The 23,275-nt window shown below is 49.8% G+C and overlaps 1 protein-coding gene across 1 annotated transcript in view; it reads right to left on the reverse strand.

Moving 5' to 3' along the window:
• The window catches only part of Zmynd8 (zinc finger MYND-type containing 8), a 101,534-nt gene continuing 78,259 nt past the window's right edge, over positions 1 to 23,275 (reverse strand). Inside the window, 9 exon segments of the mRNA XM_051143814.1 lie at positions 1 to 452; positions 1,906 to 1,989; positions 6,095 to 6,161; positions 7,004 to 7,164; positions 7,938 to 8,177; positions 9,058 to 9,136; positions 10,351 to 10,431; positions 17,193 to 17,383; positions 19,634 to 20,035. Of these exon segments, the coding sequence (XP_050999771.1) occupies positions 304 to 452; positions 1,906 to 1,989; positions 6,095 to 6,161; positions 7,004 to 7,164; positions 7,938 to 8,177; positions 9,058 to 9,136; positions 10,351 to 10,431; positions 17,193 to 17,383; positions 19,634 to 20,035 (1,454 nt within the window). The 3' untranslated portion in view covers positions 1 to 303.

Raw genomic sequence — 23,275 nt, forward strand, 5'->3', positions numbered from 1 at the left:
TTTCTTTCTTTCTTTTTTTTTTTATAAGTTAAGGTTGGTATAGATATGAAAAAGGAAGGTAGGCTAGGTCAGTGGCATCACAAAGTATACCTACTTATACTTAAAGTGTTTGGCTCACAGGGTCAAGCAGTCCCAGCCAAGGCCAAAGCTGGGATGGCATCAAGTCGCTGCCCTATGGCCACACCCCCGGGCATAGCCTGAGTGATGGGAATTATAAAGGTGGTGCGGCGGTGGCAGCAGGTCTCCAGTTCCTGTTTGGGTTGTTTTCCCCCACAGGGAGGAATTGTGGCTCACAACGCGCCCTTAGTCCCAGAAGGTGTCTAGCCGAGATTCCCGAGATTCTTTGGGCATGAGGTTCTTCGTGCTGGTCCCTGCACTGTGCTCGGAGCGGGCTGACCCCCGCTTCTCCTCGCCACTGCTCCACAAACCTGTCTTGCTGCTCCGGGAGTGGTCTGTGGAAGAAAGGCAGCAGGCTTAACTCCCCAGCCCACATGCCCTCAACCCATCTCCCAGCTGTTCCGGTCACAGCTACCACTGAGATCCCATAGCACGGGGTGGTGTTGGTGTTGGTTGTTTTTTAGGCTGTTACTACCGTAACTGCAAGATCAGCAGGGTCTCCTGCTTGCAGAGAACGAAGGTTAGTGAGTGATGTGTTGATGGGGAAACCCTTACCCTAGTTAAGTGACTGACCAATGCCATGGGGGCCCATGCACTTTGCCTCTGAACTCAGCCCTCAGGATCTGGCACGTGGTCTCCTTATGTTAACAGAACTCCTGATTAATTTACAAGACTCACATCCAGACCAGGAAGAGATTGTAAAAGAGAAGAAATAACAGGCAGATGAGATACCTAGACCCACCTGACACAGACCCCAGCTGAGCCCTGAGATGGCTTTGAGATCACACAGGCACCAAGCTCGGTAGTAGCTAAGGAAGCAAAGAGGAAGCTAAAAGAAGAGCCACAAAAGCCGGCTCAGAAGAGGACAATAGCCCAAAACTATGGGCACTGCTGGTGGCGAGATGACAGGCTTAATGGCCAGCCAGTAAGATCTCATTGCTACTTAGACCACTTAGTAAGCTCCCAGATTCAAGCTTACAGATAGAAAGGGCCAGTGAGGAAGGGCGGCGGCAGTGGCTGCTGCTGCCGCCACTGCTGCCACCGCTGCTGCCGCCGCCGCCTCCCCTGCAGGACAGACTGCACTTCTTACTGCCTGTCCCAGGGTACATGCAGAGAATGCTCCGGTTGCTTTTAAATCTGCACGCCTTTAATCCCAGCACTCGGGAGGCAGAGGCAGGTAGATCTCTGTGAGTTCAAGGCCAGCCTGGTCTACAGTGTGAGTCCAGGACAGCCAAGGCTAACACAGAGAAACCCTGTCTCAGAAACAAACAAACAAAATAAATAAATAAATAAACAAACAAACAAACAAACCCAGCCAGGAGGGGGACAGCGTTCTAAAGGGACAATCGGGGTTCCAAGTCGTCCTCTACACATATTCCTACTCCTGGCAGTTACACTATAATCTTCTAGAAGGTCTTTCAGGGGACGACATGGCCAAGAGCAATGGGAACACTAGAGAAAGAGAACTCAAGATCCCAGGGTCTGTAGGACTGAGCCTCAAGTGGACGGGGCTAACCATGCCAGTCACGGCAGGAGACGCAGTATGCACATAAGACAAAACAAAAAAACAAAAACAAAAAACAAGGCTCTGAAAAGCCAGTGCTGTGCTGTCCTACAGCAGTTTGCAAAGGCAGCGAGAGGAAGAGACAAGAAGACTGACAGCAAAGCAGATAAAGACTCCACTCAAAAGAACAGGACACGCCCACACAGACACAAACACACAAAACAAGGCTTCTGCACGGCGGGAATGGCTCCCCAGCAGGCCCCCTGAGACAGGGTCATACTTACACTTCTGGGCTGGGTAGTTGGGGTGCGGCTGGTGATCTGTAGTGGTTGGGGCATAGGCAGGTTGCTTGTTGCACCTCTTGTTAACTGGAGAGAGCACAGGTACCCTTAGAGTCCATCACAGCCCGAACGTCACATAACCCCAGGGGCCAACGGGCTAGCTGCTCCTTCATGTACGTGCTTATGTACTGGGGCTTTTAAAAAAATGTGTGTAAACCAAACAGGGTCGCTGGGCACAGCGCGCCACAGGGAAGAAAGTGGACACACCAAGGACATAAAAGCAACCCTGTACTTTCACAAGCCACAAAGTCTCAGGATCTTGAAAGCAAAATGTTCTGAACTGCAAGCTCTGCCAAGAGCCTCACTCTAGCAGGGAAACTGAGGTCGGCTTGAGACCGCGCTAGTGCGGCAGGCACCACGCGGCAGAGAACAGACCAATTATCTGTGAGGAACAGGAAGACCGACGGCAAAGGTGCCACACAGAGGACAACAGAGGACTGGGAGGGACCAGCTGACTAATGTCTAGGCCACAAGAAAGGGACATCCACAAACCACGTCCAAAGTTTAAGAGCCAAATAAACAAACAAGCAAACAAATCCCTTAGAAAAGCCAAGTGTGCTTTTCACCTGTCACCCCAGCCCTCAGGACACCGAGAGAAAAGGATGATGATTTTGGGGCCTGCCTGAGCTACATGGCAAAAGTGACTAAAAACCCCAAGTGGAAGGAGCGCCTATGCTAAGTGAGTGTCCTGAAGAGTTTAGTAGGAAAAAGAATGGAATTAAGACAAAGAAGGAAACCACAGTAGGCCACATGCCTAGGCAGTGAGTGGCTTAACGGTTAGCGCAAACGGAACTGTGGGCCTGCAACTCTTCACAGAGAGAGGAGAGGTGAGAAGAGACAGCGGATGGTGCATGTTCAGTCTTGGTGCCAGCAGGCGTCATGGGGCATGTGACATGGATGTGAGAGTGACAGGAAAGAAGGCAAGGTGCCAAGGAAGGAGGCCGACTCTGCTGACAGGATGGGTAGAGGGTAGGCTCACACAGCCAAGCGAGGCCAGACCACATGAAGAAACGACCTCCCTCAGAAATCAGGGAGGGGAAGGGAAGCCCCCTGATGAATTCTAAAGGCAGGTCAGACAGCAGGCCCGTGGAAGAGCCCCAGAGGGCCAGATGGAGGATACACCTTGCCCGCACTAGTCTAGCCTCTGAGTTTGTATGCGGTGGTGGCGCACGCCTTTAATCCCAGCACTCAGGAGGCAGAGGCAGGTGGATCTCTGTGAGTTCAAAGCCAGCCTGGTCTACAAAGAGAGTCCAGGGCAGCCAAGGCTACACTGAGAAACCCTGTCTCGAAAAAACAAAACAAAATAAAAATAAATAAATAAAACCCTTAGAGAACAAACTACTGCTGGGGACATGGCTCCATGGTGAGCTTTTGCCCAGAATGCGCGAGGTCCTGGGTTTAATCCTTAACAACCACAAAAGGCCATCAAGTATAGAGGACAAACAGGACAGGTCTGCAAACCTACCGGGAGAGAAGTGTGTATTTGTGTGTGTGTGTACACACATGCATAACGAGTTGTGCGTAGGCCAGAGGTTAATGATGAGTGTCTTCCTCGATCATTTTTCCTTTTTTTTTTTTTTTTTTTTTTTGAGTCTGGGTCTCTTGCTGAACCTCATGTCCAGCCAGGGAGTCTTAGAGATCTCCAGGTCACAGTGTTGGGATTGCAGGCGCATGTTGCTTCACCAGGCTTTGTACATGAGTGCAGAATTCCAGCCTTCACGTCTTACCCTCTAAGCCACCACTCTAATCCCCCTGCCTCATTCTTTCCCCCCAAATTCTAGAAAGGGCTCGTTCTGAGATCTCCACCCGTCCAGGCACTGTCTGAGAGAATGTGTCAGAACATGGCAGCTGGGTTGGGGCCCAGAGTGGAAACACCAGTCTGGCACATGCAAGGCTTGGGGAGGGGGGGGTGTCTCTCCCAAGCATTGCTTCCATGATCAGCACACTAAGAGAAATTTTAATAACAACAACAATAAAACTCACAACATTTAGACTTCTAAATGCCCTTTCTTTGTCAATGGTGCGCTCACCCCCCCTCCCCACTGGCTTTCAATTTTTTTGAGATAGTGTCTCACTATGTAGCTCTAGCTGGCCTGGAACTCACTTTGTAGACCAGGCTGCCCTTGAACTCATGGAGAGTCACCTGCCTCTGCATCCAGAGTACTAGGATTAACAATTAAAGGCATCTGCTACCGCACCTTAATGAATGGTGACATGTGGGGATGGAGGCGGGGTGGAATGCCAGGAGAGGCTCCAACTGGGCCGGGAAAGCAGAGCAGGAGTGATTCAGGTTGTAATAAAAAACCACCAAAGTTATATTAAAATCACCTAAAAGAAAAAGCCCCAATCCCTTCCCTTAGCCACATGCACTCAAGGGGTTTGACATATATTTCCAGGATGGACAGCATAGATTCCACAGTGGGTGCAGTATGGAGAGAGGACCATGGAGACACAGATACATTTATCACTGCTCCCAGAAAATGTGTGAGAGGGGGCAACTTAGGAGCCAAGGAGAGGAACAGAGCGGGGTCAGGTGCGGGAGGTCAGCCTGTCTGGGCAAGGCAGAGAGACTGCTGATGCTCTGCTTAGGACACCACCACACCTGATGCTCACAACTCCCTCCCCAACAGCCAGCCACTTCCTCCTCCGGACTAAGGCCTCCTTTCCATTCAGAGCCATTTTTCCCACTCCCTCTGACCCAAAATTCTCTAGGTAAGGGGCAGCAAGGGATCCCACAGGCCCAAGCAGCACAGCCATTTCTACAAGCCAGGGTTTACAGGTGCATGGCCAGCTATGCAGTTGCCTCTGTTTGGTCTGTGACTTGCACAGACACAGGTCCACACAGGCCTCAAGGTCCTTCCTAAATGTCACTCCCCCACACACTCTAGAGTCCCAACGGTATTTCCTAACTTGGATATTGCTAGCTCCACTCTTGGAATTAAGACATCCCTGCAAGCCGGGCGTGATGGCACAGGCCTGTGAGTCTGGGGCTAGCCTGGTCTACAAAGCGAGTCTAGGACAGACAAGGCTACCCTGTCTCAAAAAACAAACTACCAAAAAAGACATCCCTACAATCTTCTTTATCACTCAGTTCATGGATTTCTTTGCTTGTTTATATATTTGAGACAGAGAGTTTCACTCTGTGGGCCAGGCTGCCCTAGATCTCAGAGAACTCCTGATGCTGGGATTAAAGGCATGCACCACCATGCCAGTTTTTATTTTAAACTCATATATATCATCAGTAAAAAGTGGAAAATCCATTAAGGCATCTCCTCAAAAATGATTTTAAAAAAAGGGGGTGGGGGAGCATCAAACTGCTAGAAATCCACCCATTACCCCAGTACTCAGGAGGCGGAGGCAGGAGGATCATGAGAGCAAAGAGCAGAATTCGAGACAGCCTATGAGGCAGTGTGCGTAATGACTAGAGCCTCCGAGTTCACCAACAGGCTGGAACTGAAGGCACAGTGGGGGAGGGGACTTTCTCCACTGCAGGACATCCAGGGGGGTTGTGAGTTTATACACTCCCTACCATCAGCTTGCTCCTTCACACCACCGTCCCCAGCGGCGTTTCCCGTGTGCTCACTGTGCACAAGTAAAACATTAACTTTTGCTCATCAGCGGACAGAGAGATCCTGGAAGCCAAGACGACAGGAAAGAACCTCAAACTGGCCAAAACTGTTGCCGAGAAGGAAGCTATGGCTCTGAACTCTGGGAAAAAGATACCCAAGGCTCCCAGGAAGGGAGGATGGATGGCTCGAACTCCACAACAGCTGGCAGGGGATCGCAGGGGAGGCTCTCGTGGAGATCCTACCCATCACCATCTTCATCACTAAAGGCTTTAAGGGTCTCTGTGAGTCAGCTATGCCCTGAGGACCTCTGAGACCTGAGGGGGGAACACCCTGGGTCCCATTGAAGGGTGCCCTCGGTAAACACAACCCCTACAGGTGACCAATGCAAAGGGGCACCCGGATAGCACTTTGCCCAGCCACATCTCCACCCGAATCCATCCAAGGTACCCTCCATCCCCCCATAAAAATCCGTTTAAACCTCTGACTTCCCCCAACTTGCCCAACTGAAATTAAAAAAAAAAACAAAAAAATAAATCACCATCTGCCCACCAGGGGCAACATACCAGAGCCTTGGTTGGAGCCTAAGAGTATGGAGGAGGGCGTCTCTCTGGAGCCAGAAAGGTCCAGGGTCTAGAAATACAAACAAACAAAAAGATGGGACTGTAGGACCCCAGGGAATCATGGGAGGGCTCACCACTGCCCCCGACCCAAGACACCTTAGAGACTTGGTGTTCAGACAAGGAGCCAGGGCAGACAGATAGCCACACACATTATGCTCTGCCTGCCAGATGCTAAAAAAGGCCAGAGCAAAGCATTCGAGTGGCTCCCATTTATCCCTACTGTCTCTGCCCCTAGAACGCTCAGGACTTCCTGAGCTTTACTCACAGACCTACTCACCCAGTACCATGCTGTGCAAAGAAGGCGTATGTTGCTCAAAATTACTACCAGTTTGTTTTTTAACTTCATGTTAGCCTCTTACTAGGCAACACTACGAAGTCAATATGGTTTTTACTGGCCATCTAATGATTTGGTCCCTTGAAATACACAGCTTAAAGCATAAGCAACGGTCAACGCAGGCCTTCAAATGGCCCATGCATTCAACTGTTACCGCTTGCCCCACGGGAAGCAGGCAGCTGTGAGCACTACAATCCAGTATGACAGCACCGGCACGGGTTACCACGTACAACTCAAGTAACTTTAAAATCAGCAAGTCCTTGGTCACATGTCACATTAGCCACACTTCTAGTCCTCAATAGGGATAAGTGGCTGGTGGCTTCCAGGCTCAGCAGGAGAGTCCCTTCTGACCTTCGAGGGACCCTAGAGAGCAGCCAAAGCCCCACCCCCCTAACAGGCTCTCCATGTTCTTGCATGTGGGGCACAGTGGCTGCCAAGAGTCCATTCCCCACCCAGCAGAGGTGGAAGACACAGAAAGGGTCCTAGGCACAAAGTGGGTGTCAGGGGGAGCCCCTCACCGAGCTGCTGTCCTTGCTCTTCTCTGCCGGTGTCTCCTTCTCTTTGGAGGCGCTGGCCGTTTCTGAAGGTGCTGACTGTGTGTTGGAAGAGCTGCCCTGGGATGACTTATTTCCTGTTTCCGTGCTTGCCTCAGCATCTGCTTCCTGCTGAGGGGCAGTAGCTGGGGACCAATGAGAACAACAGAAGTCTTGTGGATGTTTTAAGCCACGTGTGATGGTTGCAGGCCTCATTTGGAGGCCATCTTTAAAACTGTGCCACACCTTGAGGCCCCCACAGCTGAGTCCCTACCAATCTGATGCCACCAGGCTCCTTTTCTTTCCTCCCAACCCCACCGAGAGATCTGGCATGGGCCACACTCTCCGAAAGCCAGAGCTTTATCTGAAAATAGGCCTTTTGATATTTAGCAACTCAAGTTTTAAATCATTTTGCTGAGGAAGCATATTCTCCCAGCAAAGGATATTTGAGTGGAGCCAGGCCGTGCCCACCAAACGAGCCTTTAGCCTTAGAGCCACCTCAGCCCAGCTGAGGCAGAGTGAGGGAGACCAGCATCCTTTGAGAGGGACCCGGAGCTTCTGGGCCAAGAGAAAAGCAGGAAGGAGTTACAGCCGCAGACATCACCATGCCACAATAAAAGCTGAGTTTGTGATATCAGACAGAGACTAACTGGACCATGAAGTAACCACACAGAAACGTCCCAGTTACTGAACGTTACTGAACACGGAGTCACGTAAACAGGCCAGAGTTACATCACCACTAACTACCCAACTTAAAGTCACAGGTTGAGACTTAACCCCACACCTGCATCTCTTGTGCATCAGAACAACAGCTGTTCGCATACATAACATGGCAAGAGCCTGGGCAAGCATCCCTTAGCACCCCAGGCAGGAGGGCCCAGCACACAGCCTCCCAGGCATGCCGGCGTCCCAACATTACCTGACTGGGTACAGGACTTCATGTGCTCAGGCCAGTGGGCCTGCTGACAGGGGTAGTCGCAGTAGCTGGTGTTCCAGCAGCAGTAGAAAATGGCCTCCTTCTTGCAATTGGCACACCACTGTTTCTTCTTGGTCTCGTCCACCGCCTGCTGCTTTTCCAGCTCCAGCTGTTTCTTCACCTCGGCGATGAGCCGGTCCCGCTCCTGTTCCAAGCTCTGCCGCATCTCAGCCATGGTCAGCTCTGGTACAGGAGGAGGAGGAGACGAGCCGCATCACTGACTGCGGCACAGCACACTGGGTAGCAGACCCCTAGCTTCACACAGACCCTACCTAAGCCTTGACTTGGAAATGTCCCCCTCACCCCAGCTCGGCCAGTAACACAGTGGGGTGGGATACTCATCACTCAAATCTGATTGCCTGTCATGCTGTCAACCTAGTATGTAGGTGACAGGAGCGTTGCCCACCAGTGACATCATCCCAAGTTGTAGGGATTCCTCACACCGTTCAAACAGTTGCAGCTGATATTCATTTTTTCCCCTTCTGTCAATCAAATACATACACAGCATCTGTTGTGCGCCAAGTGTGGCCCTAAGCACTTTAGACCTGTCATATTCTCAAAGGTAAGCTCTACCGTCCTGTTTCACACACAGGTAACAAAGGCATTCAGACACGATTTTCTTAGAGTCCTGTCTTGAGACACAGAATAAAACCCACTGTCAGGGGCCACTATGGTTGGCAGTTCTGCTAACATAGCAACTGTCAAACCCATCCTCGTTCTTAGAAAATCCCAGGCAGTTTGCACATTTACAAGTGAACCTTACATTGAAAGTAAATGGCCCCTGGATTCCTCACAAGCTCTTCTTGAATTAAAAAGACCAGCAAAGGGCCATCAGTGTGGCTCGGCTGGTAAAGGTACTTGCGGCCAAGCCTGAGATCATGCGTTCAAATCCCCAGAACCCACATAAAGGTGCCATGAGAGAACACTCTTATCTTGAGAGGGAAAAGAGGGTCTGCAGCCCTACACCATCTTCTGCATCCCTGCCTTGAGGGCTGTTTCAACCTGTTTGGATCTGGGCCCCGCTTCACAGCAGCCAGGGGCTCAGCCGACCCTGCCTCCTCACCCAGGTTGTGTTTCATCTCGGCAAGCTCTTGCTGGTGCAGCCACTGCAGTTTCTCAATCTCGATCCTCAGCCTTCGAATCTGCAGGGAAGACACCGAGCCTGAGAGGCTGCTGGGGCAGCGGTTCCCCTGGAGCCCATTGCCCTACAGCTCAGGATTGGTGGAGAAGGGTGTCATGTTCATCTGTACACATGCAAGAGTGCACGATGCACCACGCGTACGTGTACACACACACACACACACACACACACACACACACACACACACACACACACACACACACACACACACACACACACACACACACACGCCCCCCCAAGGATCCTGGTTCTGCAAGCCAAGGCAAGTGAGACATTCGGCCCCCACCTCCTAAATGGAACAAGAGGGAAAACCACTTAAAGCAAAGACAAGGACTAAAGGATTTTCACATAAACAATATATCAAAATTTTAATTAGCATTTTGATTCTTAGAACACATGAGAACGGGGCTACTGAGCTGGCTCAGCTGGTGAGGGTACTTGGCGCCAGGCCTGATGACCTGAGTTTGATGCCTGGGGCGGACAATGTAAAAGTAGGGAACTGCACAGCACTCAGGAGGCAGAGGCAGGTGGATCGCTGTGAGTTCAAGGCCAGCCTGGTCTACAAAGCCAGTCCAGGACAGCTAAGGCTACACAGAGAAACCCTGTCTCGGAAAAAGAAAGAAAGAAAGAAAAAGAAAACCCTGCCTCAAAGGCTTGGAATCTGTTCCCATCCGTCTCTGGTAACCTCAAGAAACCCTGCTCTCTGTGTGTTGTCTGGTCACCAGGCCACTGCCAGCACCACACTGTCCACACAGATTCTAGCAGATGGTCCCTCTCTGAGTGGCCTCGAGAGGGAAGAGCAGGCAGGAATTGTGTGTGTTTGTCTCTGGATAAAAGGAGGCTTCCAGAGTTAGTTCTAAGAGATGACTTAGTAAGTAAACAGTTTGGCATTTAGCCACTGTCTGTCTTTACTCATAGACCTGTGGCGCCCCCAGCACACAATTCTTAAGACAAGTGGTTGTCTAAAAAGGCCAGGGGGATGGAGACGACTACAGCATCAATCCCGGATAAACCAGAGGTGCCCAGTCCTGTTGTGATCTAACAGGACATAGGCAGGAGGCAGGGCCAGTCTCCCTAGCCAACTACTTAATCAAACATCCACCCATGCTCTCAGCCCGAACAAGCCAGGGCCCCAGACAGGCTTCCAGCCCAGCTTTGCATGGCCCAGGCTCAAGCCCTGAACTTCTGGGGGGGGCTCCCCAGTCTTCTGCTAACCTCAGCTATTGTGCTTCCGGTGGTGTTTTTGGAAAGGTCATTGTAGATTTCCGTCATCGTCCCTTTTATGGCATCCATCATCTGAAAAGTTTAAAAAAACAAAAAACAAAACAGCTTCAGTTAAGTAACATGAATGTAAACCTTACACTAGGCCAGTCCGGGATAGTGTCTCTCCCAGACCATGTCAAGATGTCTGACAGAGCAGGGAGGGGCTGCTCCTGGTACCCAGGGCTGGAAGCCAGGGAGGCTGCTAAGCAGCTCACAGTGACTTACAGTGTACAGGCCAGGCCCTCGCAGAGGGGAGAAACCCACACAAAGCAATGTGGAAGCAGCTGAGAGTTCTTTTCAGAAGCCCAGCTCCACCCTCAGGTGTGTCTTGTTGAGCCAACACAGCAGGTTTAAGGAAGGGATTATTTTGCCCTTGTTGCTTCAAGGTTTTTTCCTTTATTTTATTAAAAAAAAAAAAAAAAAAAAAAGCCAGTTGGTGGTAGCATACGCCTTTAATCCCAGTTCTCGGGACACAGAGGCAGGTGGGTCTCTGAGTTCAAGAGCAGCTTGATCTACAGAAGTTGTTCCAGGAAAACAAAACAAAACATAGTCCCTTGGGTTTGTTTATTACTAAGTCAGGGACCTCACATCTCCGCCTGGTTTTACTCAAGCTTTTGATCCCTGAAGTCACTAAGTTTTTAAGTTCAGTGGTGGGGCTAGAGGCCAAATACTTCGTGTGGGCTAGACAAGCATTCTACCAACTAAGACGCATCCAAGCCCACCAAAATTAATTTGTTTTTTGTTTTGTGAGACAGGGCTTCTCTGCCTAGTCCTGGCTATCCTGGAACTCACTCTGTAGACCAGGCTGGTCTCCAACTCAGATCCATCCACCTGTCTTTGCCTCCCAAGTGCTGAGATTAAAGACAAGCACCACCACTGACCAGCTAAGGTATTTTTGTGTGTGTGTGTGAGTGTGTCGTTAGGAAGTGTGTATGTGTAAGTGCCTTGGAGCATGGGGGGGGGGGGTCAGAGGCCAACCTTGTGAGAGATGGTTCTCTCTTACCTTACATGAGGTCCAGGGACCAAACTGAGGTTCCAGACTTGCACAACTTTTACCAACTGAGCCATCCTGATGACCCAAGTGTACATTTTAATGAGAAACAATTAACTCATCACCCACTTCACCAGCTACAGGGCACAATCTGCTAGATTTTATTTAGTGTTGAACTTCAGTGGCTGTGTGCCAACTTGCATGCACATATATTCAGTGGTTTTTAGCATGTCTGGAGTTACCCAGACAACAACAGCACAAACACTTCTAGAACATTTTCATCACATACATACACACACACAGGCAAGCGTGTGCATAAGAGAGTGTGTGTGTGTGTGTGTGTGTGTGTGTGTGTGAGAGAGAGAGAGAGAGAGAGGGAGCACCTTAGTCTTCACTGTCTTAGGGTTTCAACTGTAGTGATGAAACACCATGACCAAAGCACCTTGGAAAGAAAAGGGTTTATTCGGCTTACACTTCCACACCACCTGTTCATCATCAAACAGGGCAGGAACCTGGAGGCAGGAGCAGAAGCAGAGGCCATGGAAGACCGGTGCTTACCAGCTTGCTCCTCATGGCTCGCTCAGCCTGCTTTCTAATAGACTCAGGACCACCTGCCCAGGGATGCCACCACCCACAACCGGCTGGGCCCTCTCCCACCAATCATTAATTAAGAGAATGTTCTAGAGGATTGCCTACAGACCTATGTTATGGAGGCATTTTCTCAATTGAGACTCACACTTTTGGGGTGATGATAGCTTGTGTCAAGTTGACTTAAAACTACCCAGTACAATCCCCAACATCCCCATCACCTCCCCCACCTTTTCACCCAGGTCCCTAGGAACCACTTATCCACTTCCTGCTTCTATGAATGTGTGTCAGTCACTCCACACCTGGGCCTTACAGACTGTGGTCAAGGCTTCCTCAAATCTACAGTGTGTACCAAACAATGCACCCTGCCTTTTCCTAGTCCATCATATGGTCACCTTAATGCCCTCTGGGTTCCATGAGGCAGCCAAGCTCAAACAGGCACCAATTTGTAACGTTCCTTCTGCCTCCTACCTTACCCCCTGCCACAAGCCCTCAGCCACAGGCCCTCTGCGTTTCCAGCTGGAAGCTATGACAAAATTCACCAGCCTCTGGAGCATCTATTCCCACCAACAACTCTCATCAGTTCTTTTCCCAGGGGAAAATTAGGACAACAGCACCCACGTGTGTGGTGCACATCAATGGACTGAGAACACCAGGGGAATGGCGGCTGGCCCAGGGCCATGCATAGAGACCATTAATACCAGAGGGCAGCTACCGCCCCTTTAAAATGAGTGAGAACAGGGTCTGCTCAATGACCTGCAGGTGAGGGCATTTGTCACAATCTCCAGAACCCACATAGTCCAAACTCCTCAAGTTGTCTCCACATGTACATACATACCACAAAATAAGGAATGTAAAATATTTTTTTTTTCCAAAAAAAGAAATAACCTGTTCTGTTTTACAAAAAAATACACTAACGAACGTGTCATCTTTCAACTACCACCAAGGATGAAAACAGCAACTCCAAGTTTACCCCAGAATGGGTATCAAATGAATAACACTCTCCAGCTGCTGCAGGCCCGTGATGTCAGCACTTGCCCTGGGCTCGCAGGGAGGCCGTCCAGTCAGGCACCTGTGTCAGGCCCCTCCAGCCTCCCTCCCTCCACCTCACCCACCACAATGATATTTAAAAAAAACAAAAAACAAAAAACCTACTTTAAGAGAAACCCAGAAAGCCAATCCATTGCTAACATAAAGCTCAACTTTGTGAATTTGGGGACTGACTGTCACTTCAAACACAGCACAGGCCTCAACCTTTAATAGAGTGTTCCTCTGCCTGCACACACAAATCTGGGCCTTCAAAGGTCACCTCAGAGACAGGCTTAGCTCCCGCCCCCTTCCCCCCAAATGTCACCATGTTCAATTTTTCAACTGCAAAGAATCTATCCCCTGAAACAGGCCATTCTTCACTTGGGCGTTGCAGAGATGACAGAACGTCACTGGTCTCAGGGGCCACCCTGTTTGCCCACTAGTAAGAAACCCGCCTCCCCTTGCATGTGTGAGTGTGTGGACGTGTGGATGTCAGGGCTTTACTTCCTCAACCCCGCTCCACTTTCAAGACAAGGGTCTCAAAACTGAACTCACATCTCCCCGATTCAAGGATGTCTGGCTAGGCAGCTTGCTCTGAGGATTCCACCTCTGGCCTGCAGGGCCAGGATTAGAGGCGGGTTCCTAGATCACATGCTTGTAACAGCAAGACAGCAAGTGCTTCAGCCTGTGAGCCATCTCCCCAGGCCCCCACTTCACCAAAACAGTGGACAGGAGTGTGTGTGTGTGTGTGTGTGTGTGTGTGTGTACACGCGTGCGCGCACATGCTAGATGGATTCTATAGGTTTCACGGGACTCTGTCACAAGTACTAGGTAACAGGGACATGTAAAAAGAAGGAATTAAAGAAAATGAGCAAAAACCAGTCACCACAGAATATAAATCTTTTATTTCTTCCACCATCCAGAATTTTGGATTTCTATTGTCAACTCAGCCCAGTAAATAACTTTTTTTTGTTTTGTTTTTTGAGACAGTGTTTCTCTGTGTAGCCTTGGCTGTCCTGGACTCACTTTATAGACCAGGCTGGCCTCAAACTCACAGCGATCTGCCTGCCTCTGCCTCCCCGAGCACTGGGATTAAAGGCGTGCACCACCACACCCGGCTAGTAAAGTAACTTTTAACATGAAATCAAAATAAATTTAAAAATCCAAGCAAGAGGGCTGAGAGATGGCTCAGCATTTAGGGGCACTGGCTGCTCTTTCAGAGGTCATGGGATCGGTTCTGAGCACACACACAGTGGCTCACAACCACTGTTAATTCAAATTACAAGAGATCTGATTCCTTTCTCCGCCCTCTGAAAAAAGAAGTTCATAAGTGATACGCTGAACCCTGACCCTGGACCGGGCTCTGTCTAACACAGACCCTGCATGCAGGCAAAATACCCATATATATAAAAATAAAGAAAAATTCTAAGCTGGACAGAGTGACCCACACCCAGGAGTTTGAGAGGACTGCTAAGACCAAGGCAGGCTACAGAACCAGCGGGGGTGGCGGGGTGGGGGTTGGGGAATTAAGTAAACCAAAAACATAAAATGAAATAAACAAAATAAAAATCAGAGAAACACTATTCTCCACTCTTTTCACCTGTGCCTTCGATAGCTTCAACTGCTTACTTAGAAATTACTAAACACGCATTTTCCTCATTAGTAAAAACCAAATTTTCTGGCCCACTCAGTAACTTCCTACATAGGGAAATGTTTCTCATAGGCTATTAAGTTACTGGCAGTGATAAGTCTGATAAGCAGGCAGCTGGCTAAGATGCTCTCTCTACTGGCAGTGATGGACTCAGTGCACGCATGCATACACACACGCACATACACCCCACCACCACAATATCAAGGATGGACTACACACACACACACACACACACACACACACACACACACACACAAACTCTGCTGACACTGTAGTTCACCGCCAACATCTCTACAATGTCAAAGGAGAGGCCTAGAGGGGTTTTTTTTTGTTTGTTTTCAAGACGGGATTTCTCTGTGTAAACAGCCTTGGCTGTCCTGGACTTGCTCTGTAGACCAGGCTGGCCTAGAACTCACAGGGATCCTCCTGCCTCTGCTTCCAGAGTGTTGGGATTAAAAACATGCAACACTACGCCCAGCCTGAGGTCATAAAAGCCCTTGGCCAATTAAGAGAGAAAAAGAGGAGCTGGGCAGGGGCTCCTCTCACGCTTTTAATCCCAGCACTTGGGAGGCAGAGGCAGGCAGACCGCTGTGAGTTCAAGGCTAGCCTGGTCTACAAAGTGAGTACAGGACAGCCAAGGCTACACAGAGAAACCCTGTCTCCAAAAATCAAAAAAAGAGAGAGAGAAAAGGAAAGTGCGTCAAGTTCATACAGCAGCGGGCTGTAGAGGAATTTTAATTCAGAACATGGCTGCTCTGGCAAGTGTGATCCAGCTGGAGTACAGACACGCCTTTAATCCCAGGAGACAGAGGCAAGCACATCTCTTGAGTTCAAAGTCGGCTTGGTTCAGAGTAAGTTTTCAGGTGAAGAAAAGCTTAGGTCCAGGTGTGGTGGTGCATGCCTCTAATCCCAGCACTCAGGAGACAGAGGCAGGCTAATTCCCTCAGTTCTAGTCAGTGAGCTGAGAGGCAGTGCAGTGGAGCTGAGTTTGTGGCATTTCAGTGCCTGGAACTCAGAGGAAGTTTTACTGGGAGAGTTTTACAGAGGGAGATTGAAGAGAGAACCAGCCAGACACATGTGAAGACAGAATGAGCCAGAAGATTGGGACAGAATGCCAGAGTTAGTTTGTGAGGCCAAGCAGAGCAATTCAGTGAGAAACAGAGAAGCCAGATGGAATCAGTCAGCTGGGAGAGGAATTTCAGCCAGAACAGCTGAGTTGAACCAGCCAGCCAGAGCTCAGAAAAAGCTAGAAAGGGTGAGCCTATTCAGCAGGAAGTCTCAGAGGCTGAAAACATTCTAAGCCTAGATTAGATCATACAGAGGCTAGAAGCTTCCAGGAGTAGGCCTAGGTTAGCCGACAGGAGAAAGCAAGCTTTTGAGACAACAATTACATCAGGCGAATAAAAGATACTTTAACTGTGAGCCATCCTGCCAGCCAGGCCACCAGCAGGGACTGAGTCCTGGAGAGTGGGTGACTTAAGGAGGGGGACCCAGGAGCCCCTGTCCATCTCAGTTCCTACCATCTCACCTTGCTGCCGCCAAAATGAAGTCTCACTTTGCCAACCCTTGGACAGCTGCTTAGGGGGACAGTGACTTGTGCCAGTACTTTCACATCTGTCCTGAACGGGCAGCTGCAGATTTGGCGATGGAGCGTGCCCTGCGTCTTGGGATTTAAAACCCAGCCCCCTTGCAGTTAGCCTGTTTGTAGTGGCGGGGCAGTGTTTGAAACGTTTCCTCTTGGGGAGTGAGCTTCTGAAAGTTACAGGATTCGCAGGTCCCCGGGGGTGCATGAACAGTAACAGAGCCTGGGGAGACCGCTCCCACTGTCCCCCGTGCCAGCAGGCTGTGCAGCCAAGTTCCAGGGACTCAATTCTCTTGTTCCTATCACTGGGTTTGTTTGTTTGTTTGTTGTTTTGGATGACAGCTAGCTGCCTGAATCACTGCCTCCTATATCTCATCCCTAAGAGCTCACGGGTCTACCAAGTGCAAGCTTTCTCTCGTCTGTTGGCGGTGCCTTTTGTGGAGCAAATAGACATTTGTTCACAGTCCCCTCCAGCGAAATCAAACAATACCAGTCTGTATATGTCTATTAAGAAATAACCTGCTAGGGAGGAGGTGGCGTCCACCTTTAATCCCAGCACTCAGGAGGCAGAGGCAGGCGGATCTCTGTGAGTTCGAGGCCAGCCTAGTCTCTAGAACAAGTTCCAGGACAGCTAAGTGGGTGCAGTGAGGACCACACCTGCTCTCCCAGATGCTTAGGAGTTCTTCAAGGCCAGCCTAGATTAGAGAGGAAGACCCTGTCTCAAAATAAAACAGAATAATGCTGGGAATACAACTGCCAAACCCTGGGTTTAGCCACAGATAGCACATGAGGAAAATAAAAATAAAAACAGAAATAGATGGAACTAACTCGACATACCCAAACACAAGACTAACCTTGGAGACCCTCTGTAAAGCCAGCAATTTAGCCTTCTTACAAAACTAGCAAGCCATGACCCCAACAATGCCACCTCAGCCACACCACCACCCACTCACTTTGCTGGTGTACTTGGCAATGTCTGCGGCCACGTCGGCTGAGGCAGTAGCAATGGGCAGGTCGGCACTGATTGCGGACGCCAGGGTGCTTGCAGAGCCCGAACTGCTGACCAGGGCTGCCGGCTGTGTGCTGGTCACCAGCGTGATTGTGGACGTGGATGGGCTCTGAGTGACCTCCTTCTGCTGGACAGCTAAGAAAGCAAAGGATCTGGTCACATCACTCATGTGGGAACCCACGGCCCAGCACATAGCTGGGGTAAAGGAGGGACTTTTCACATAGCCCTGCCAGCTTTTGAGCTGGGTGTGCCAGTGTCTCAACTTGACCAGGCTTAAGCCAAGTTACTGAGCTCTCTTCTTGACTAGGTTATGACCTTGGACTACAAAGACTTGAACAAATGCTTGAGGCTATAGGTGACTTAATCTAGGCTTTAAAAGACAGGCTACCAAGGAACATACAGGAAGATGCACGCAGCCAACATCTGAAGATGTGAGGCCACTGTCTCTCCATCTCTGTGAGCCAGTAAAAGTCTGACTAGTCGTTGGCAAACCCAGACAACGTGACAAAGAGACTCTCATTACAATGTTTAATTTTCCTGTCTCTGAGCTGCCCCCTTTTGCCTTTGAAAATGCCAGCCAGCCAGGCAGGGCAATAAGTACCAGTGTTCTACTAATTAAAATCACTTCCTGCCACGTTCACTGAAGGGGAACAATTGTCCATCACTCATTAAAAGCTCAGGCCTTGACATTTTTGGTTTTTTTGTTTTTGTTTTTGTTTTTGTTTTTGTTTTTGCAGTGTTGGGAACTGAACCCAGGACTTTGTGCATGCTGGGCAAGTATTCTAAGACTATACCTGTGGCCAACCACTTTTAAAAGTCCAACAGCACAGTACTCATTAAAAATCAACGCCATTTTAATACCATCTTAATTGGTGGCAAAGCAGGACTACACTCATTAAAGTCAGTCCTGGCCACCGTGGCTAGAAGTGCGACCCAAAAACGAATGATTAAAACCAATGCTTGGCCATTTTAATGCACAGGCGGTACAGGAACACTTTACCTATCAAAGTCTGGCCACAAGGCGTGCGATGGAGTGCTGCTGCTTGAAATATGTCCCTGACACTTTATGGGTGAGTTAGGTAGTGTATTACTGGATTAAAACTGGCCCTTACCAGTTGAAATAAGCTTTGCAACCTGACACAAGACTATCTAGAATCTGAGGGGCCCTAACGTCACCAGGTCTGGGTGCTGCCCCCACCTACCCTACACCTGCAGTGAGAGCCTTGTGCGGAGACAGAACCCAACAAGTGGCTGTCCTAATTCCAGCTCCACTCCACTGGCTTCTACAGCCAGCGTCAACCCAGCTCACTCTTGACCTGTCTAGTTTTTCAGGCCTTCTCCACCCACCTGGCCTTGAATCCCTGGGGCCAGCCTCACAGGCAGCTAGCTGGGTGAAGTTCCCTCACTAGGGTGAGCTTTGTTGGAGGGAGCATTGGGGAAGGGAGGAAGAAGTGGGTGTGGAGAAAGCTCCTTTGCCCCCCACTCCCCAAGGAACCAGGCTCAGATTACTGCTCCTGAACACTGTCCCGACCCACACTTGGACGGACCTCAGCGGCCTCCAGCACAGAGTTCCTGACGCAGCTGCATCCAACCCATGGTTCTTGGAGGCTGGTTGGTCTTTAGCATGGAACTGAGCACTAGGTATTAAGGGAACCTTGGCCCAACCAACTCCTCAACATGCTACACTTTCCCAAAGAAGGCCTAGAGGTTCACTCATGCTCCTAAGACGGATTATACAAACATCTTTTCATTGCAGCATAACCTAAGAGTGGGAAGACCTGAAAAGCATTCAAAATGCCCACTAGTGGGGAATGCTTTCAATAAACTAGGGAGTGCTATGCAGCAGTCAAAAGAATAAGACAGACAGACCTCGAAAACATGCTGATGGATGGGAGGGAAGGGGTGGGGAAAATCAAGAATGGTACCATTTTTTGCTTTAAAAAAAAAAAAGAAGAAGAAAAAAAGTAATATTTGTATGGTATAATATTCTATGGTATAAAAACAGATGTATATGCATGCATTGGGAAAGGCTTTACAACAAATACTCATGGCTGTCACAGAAGGGTGAGCAATGACAAGGACAGTGAATGGTCCCACACTTAGCATTCTATATAAATATTCTGTCTCCTTTGAGTGAGGAAACACATATCATTTATAAAATGAAAAAAAAAAAATAACAACAACAACAACAAAAATCAAGTGAACAGTAAACAGCAAGCCAGTTTTTTCTTTTTTAAAAAATGGCGCCATATGGGCTTAGCAAGGCCTGCGATGACCACAACACACACAGGAATGGAGGGGGAAAAATTAAATAGGGGGATCTTTCTCCTGTTGATGTGGCAAAAAAGGATTGGTCGCCACGGAGAACAGAAGGGGGCGCGGTACCTTTCACAGCCTGTCTGGTCTGATATCTTGTCCCCTGGGAAGAATGAGGCTGCTGCTGCTGAGGCTGCTGCTGCTGTTGCTGCTGCTGCTGCTGTTGCTGCTGGCGCTGTATCTTCTGCATGTGCCACTTTTGGGAGGACGTTTGAAACTTACTTGATGCGTTCCACACGACCCGCTGCACGGCTGGAACAGTCTCCTTCGGTAAGAGCGGCCTCTGCTTCTTCACCGGGCTTCCTGTGACAGTGGTGGCCGGTGCTGTGACCGTGGCGGTAGACATCGTGCTGGTAGTGGCGGCCACAGTGACCCCAGCTGCGGGTGCTTGGGTGGCTGAGCGGGTGAGCACCGGTGTCTCTGGGGGAGACTGGTTACCTGCTGCAGCGGACGGTGGCGGTTTACCTGTAGCTACAGCCAGACAGCAAGGAAACAAGCAGACACTGGATTTGACTCCTGAGCAGGGAACTCACACGCCACCGGCAAGCTCTGGGTCAAACCTAGTAGAGGCAGACAGCTCAAAGAATTCAGAGTGCCCCTGGGGCCCCAAGGACAAGCATGGCCTGTGCTGCAGCTAAGAATTAGGTGTTAGTGAGTGCAGGCTCACATCCCAGATCAAGATGTGGCAAGCCTTCTAGGGGAAGAAAAGAGGCCCAGACCCGGCCCCCTGCTGAGCAGCCTTAACTAGTGGCTCAAGCTGTGGGTGATGGGGACAGCCCAACAGCTTGGGCTAGAAAACCAACAGGGCGGGGACCACAAGAGTAGATGCCGCCCCCCCCCCATTGTCAATGGCGAACGTACAACACCAAATCTACTTTCACAGTAGACAGAATCACTGGGAGGGGCTGCGAATATTTAACAAAAGAATTCAGCCTCAGGCTTGAGATCCTTCCCTCTACACATTCAGCAGGGACTTCCTGCCCTTCAGGTAGCCCAGTTTCGCCTTGCATTCTAGATGTTTCTGGACAGCAGACAATACTGGATTTCCTGTAGCGTAATGGTCAAGTTTAAGGTGTCGTCTGTCCCCACCCCTGCCCCCTTTTGTTGTCTTTTTCAAGTCAGGGTTTCTCTGTGTGGCTCTGGCTGCCCTGGAACTTGCTCTGTAGACCAGGCTGGCCTCAAACTCAGAGAGCCACCTGTCTCTTTGTGACCTAAGTGCTGGGATAAAAGGCATACACCACAAACTCCTTGCAAGTTTAAGACTTAAATGCATTTTTTTAAAAAAGAGTTATCTTAAAAGGTTTAAGTCAGAGGCTGGGGCTACAGTTCTTGGTCAGGCATTAACTGACCTGGGCTTAACGATATTAAGCTGGGGAGGTGGGGAGGGGGGACTGGTAGCAGGACGGGAGAGCCACCCCGGTGACAAGTCACTGAAGAAGCTGCTGAGGGACAGTCAGAGCCAGGGAATTGAGCGCATTAATAAAGGGGGGGACAGTGGTGGCTGCAGAGGTGGCAGCTTGTACTCCACTCCACCCAGGGTGTGCAGAACACACATCGAACATGGGGTACAAGGGAGCTTTGCCATCATGGACCACACTCTGGCATTTCACGAGGACGAAGCTTGTCATTTTAGATTCAGATCACCCAGAAAAGGACATGGTTGTTCCAGATAGGATCTTGAGCAAGCTCTGGGTTTTACAGGAAGCCAATGAGAACAGAAGAGGAGAGCTGCTGTCTACTCTGAAGCAATGGTTTCCAGGCTTGGTGAGCACCCTGCGCCTCTGGAGACCAGAGTTCAGTCGAGCTGGTGAGAGCGCTGCAGGCAGAAAGGGTTGGCTGGCCCTCTTGGCTAGCCTGACAGACACCAGATGCAGCCCGTCTGCCCTGGGTACAGAAGCAACTCTGACCATGACCATTCTACCAGGGTGTGGTGCCTAGCAAGGTTCTAACCTGAAGAAGCAGCTGCGGGGGTAGGTGGCACTGCCCATGACATGAATGTCATTACCACTGCTGACTAGCTAGCCTAGCTCACTTTTGGGGCCTCAAAAAGGTCAGTTCCTCTCTCCTGACTGGCTTTTTGAGGTGTGCCTACTCGGTGGTGATCTTTTCCAAATGAAAACCGTAGCAGAAACAAATGCTTTGCCAGAGCTTCCTCAGGGTATAGCTTGTGGTTACCAAGAATATGGAAATTTCTTCGATGGGACAAATTCCAGAAATTTCTTCAATGGGGAGAATTCTGGTGTTTAGGGTGGGGTGGTTAGAAAGCTAGAGCACTCAGAGAGAATAACCGATTACTCTAAAGAAATGCAGATTGCCCTAACTAGCCCCATTAAATTAGTAAGCCAGAGCTTTGCATGTATAAGAAGTAACTAATAACCCTGTGAAGATGGAAACGCCCACAGTGATGGGAGCCCAGGGAGTCCCCGGGACCTATACCAGCACTCGGGGCCTGAAGGGTGGCTGCACTGCCCGGTACCCTTCACTTCAGTACTGACTGGAGGAAACATGGCTGCAGAGATAGATGCTAAGAGCACCAACTCTGGGGAAAGAGGATATACCCACCACTGCGGGGACTCTGGTCTACTTGAAGTAAGTTTTGCCTCAAGCTTTGGAAACCTCTCTTGATTGTGCTATCTTCTAGAACCTTCTACCATGTACTCAGGCTTTGCTGGGGTCCGTAGGCATTTCCTTCAGACAACAACACCAGGAATAGCTCTGTAGAATGCTTCTGATATCTTTTAAACTATGACATCTGTTAAGACGCCATGCTTCTCTTTTTTGCTTTCACTGCCAGGAAGCTCACACCAAAAGAGAAACCCTTGTTCAGGATGCCGCCCCCCACCCCACCCCACCCAAAAAAATTGGGACAGCAAATTTTGTTTGGTCTGTTTTGCTCGAGTCAGGGACTGATGGAGCCCACCTGGCCTTGAACTCCAAGGGCTGGGTGGAGAAGTTTGGGTGCCCATGTCTACCTTAGTGCCTTTCCCCAAAGCCAGAGCAGTAGAGGGTTAAAATCAACCAAAAGGTGTGTTTCAGGGTTGGCAAAATGACTCAGAGATAAAGAAACCCGCCACCAAGCATGCTGGCCTAAGATCAAGTCCCCAGGACACACACATTGGACAGACCTGACTCTCCTGAGATGTCATCTGACCTACACATACATACTTACACGCACTCAGACGAGCGTGCATATCTTTTGTTTTGTTTTTTGAGACAGAGTTTCTCTGTTTAACCTTGGCTGTCCTGGACCCACTTTGTAGACCAGGCTGGCCTCGAACTCAGTGATCCACCTGCCTCTGCCTCCCGAGTGCTGGGATTAAAAGGCGTGCACCCCCATGCCCGGCTGTGCATTATCATTTTTTAAAAGCTTGTTTTGGAAAGAACAGGAGAGCTCAGTGGGTTACACCTGCAGTGTATGCTCTTTGCCTCCACTCCACACCCCAGACAGATTTCTGAGGCCTTCAGCAGGCCTAAGCAACTGCACAAGTGTGCTCTGTTTCTCCACCTCATCCCTTTTCCTCCATCAGAGAAATCTGTCTTTATTAAGAACTGAGATTTCAGACTGCCCAGGTGGATACCCCACAGGGGGAAAAAAAAAGGTTCACAAGACACACAAGGACCTACTTTTAGACATGGGGCTACAGGAATTTGGAGGGACACAGATTCACACCTTACTCCTGGGTTACGATGAGGAATTAGCTCCTTTCAGAC

This window comes from Acomys russatus, chromosome 4, assembly GCF_903995435.1.
Source record: "Acomys russatus chromosome 4, mAcoRus1.1, whole genome shotgun sequence".
Taxonomy (NCBI): Eukaryota; Metazoa; Chordata; class Mammalia; order Rodentia; family Muridae; genus Acomys; species Acomys russatus.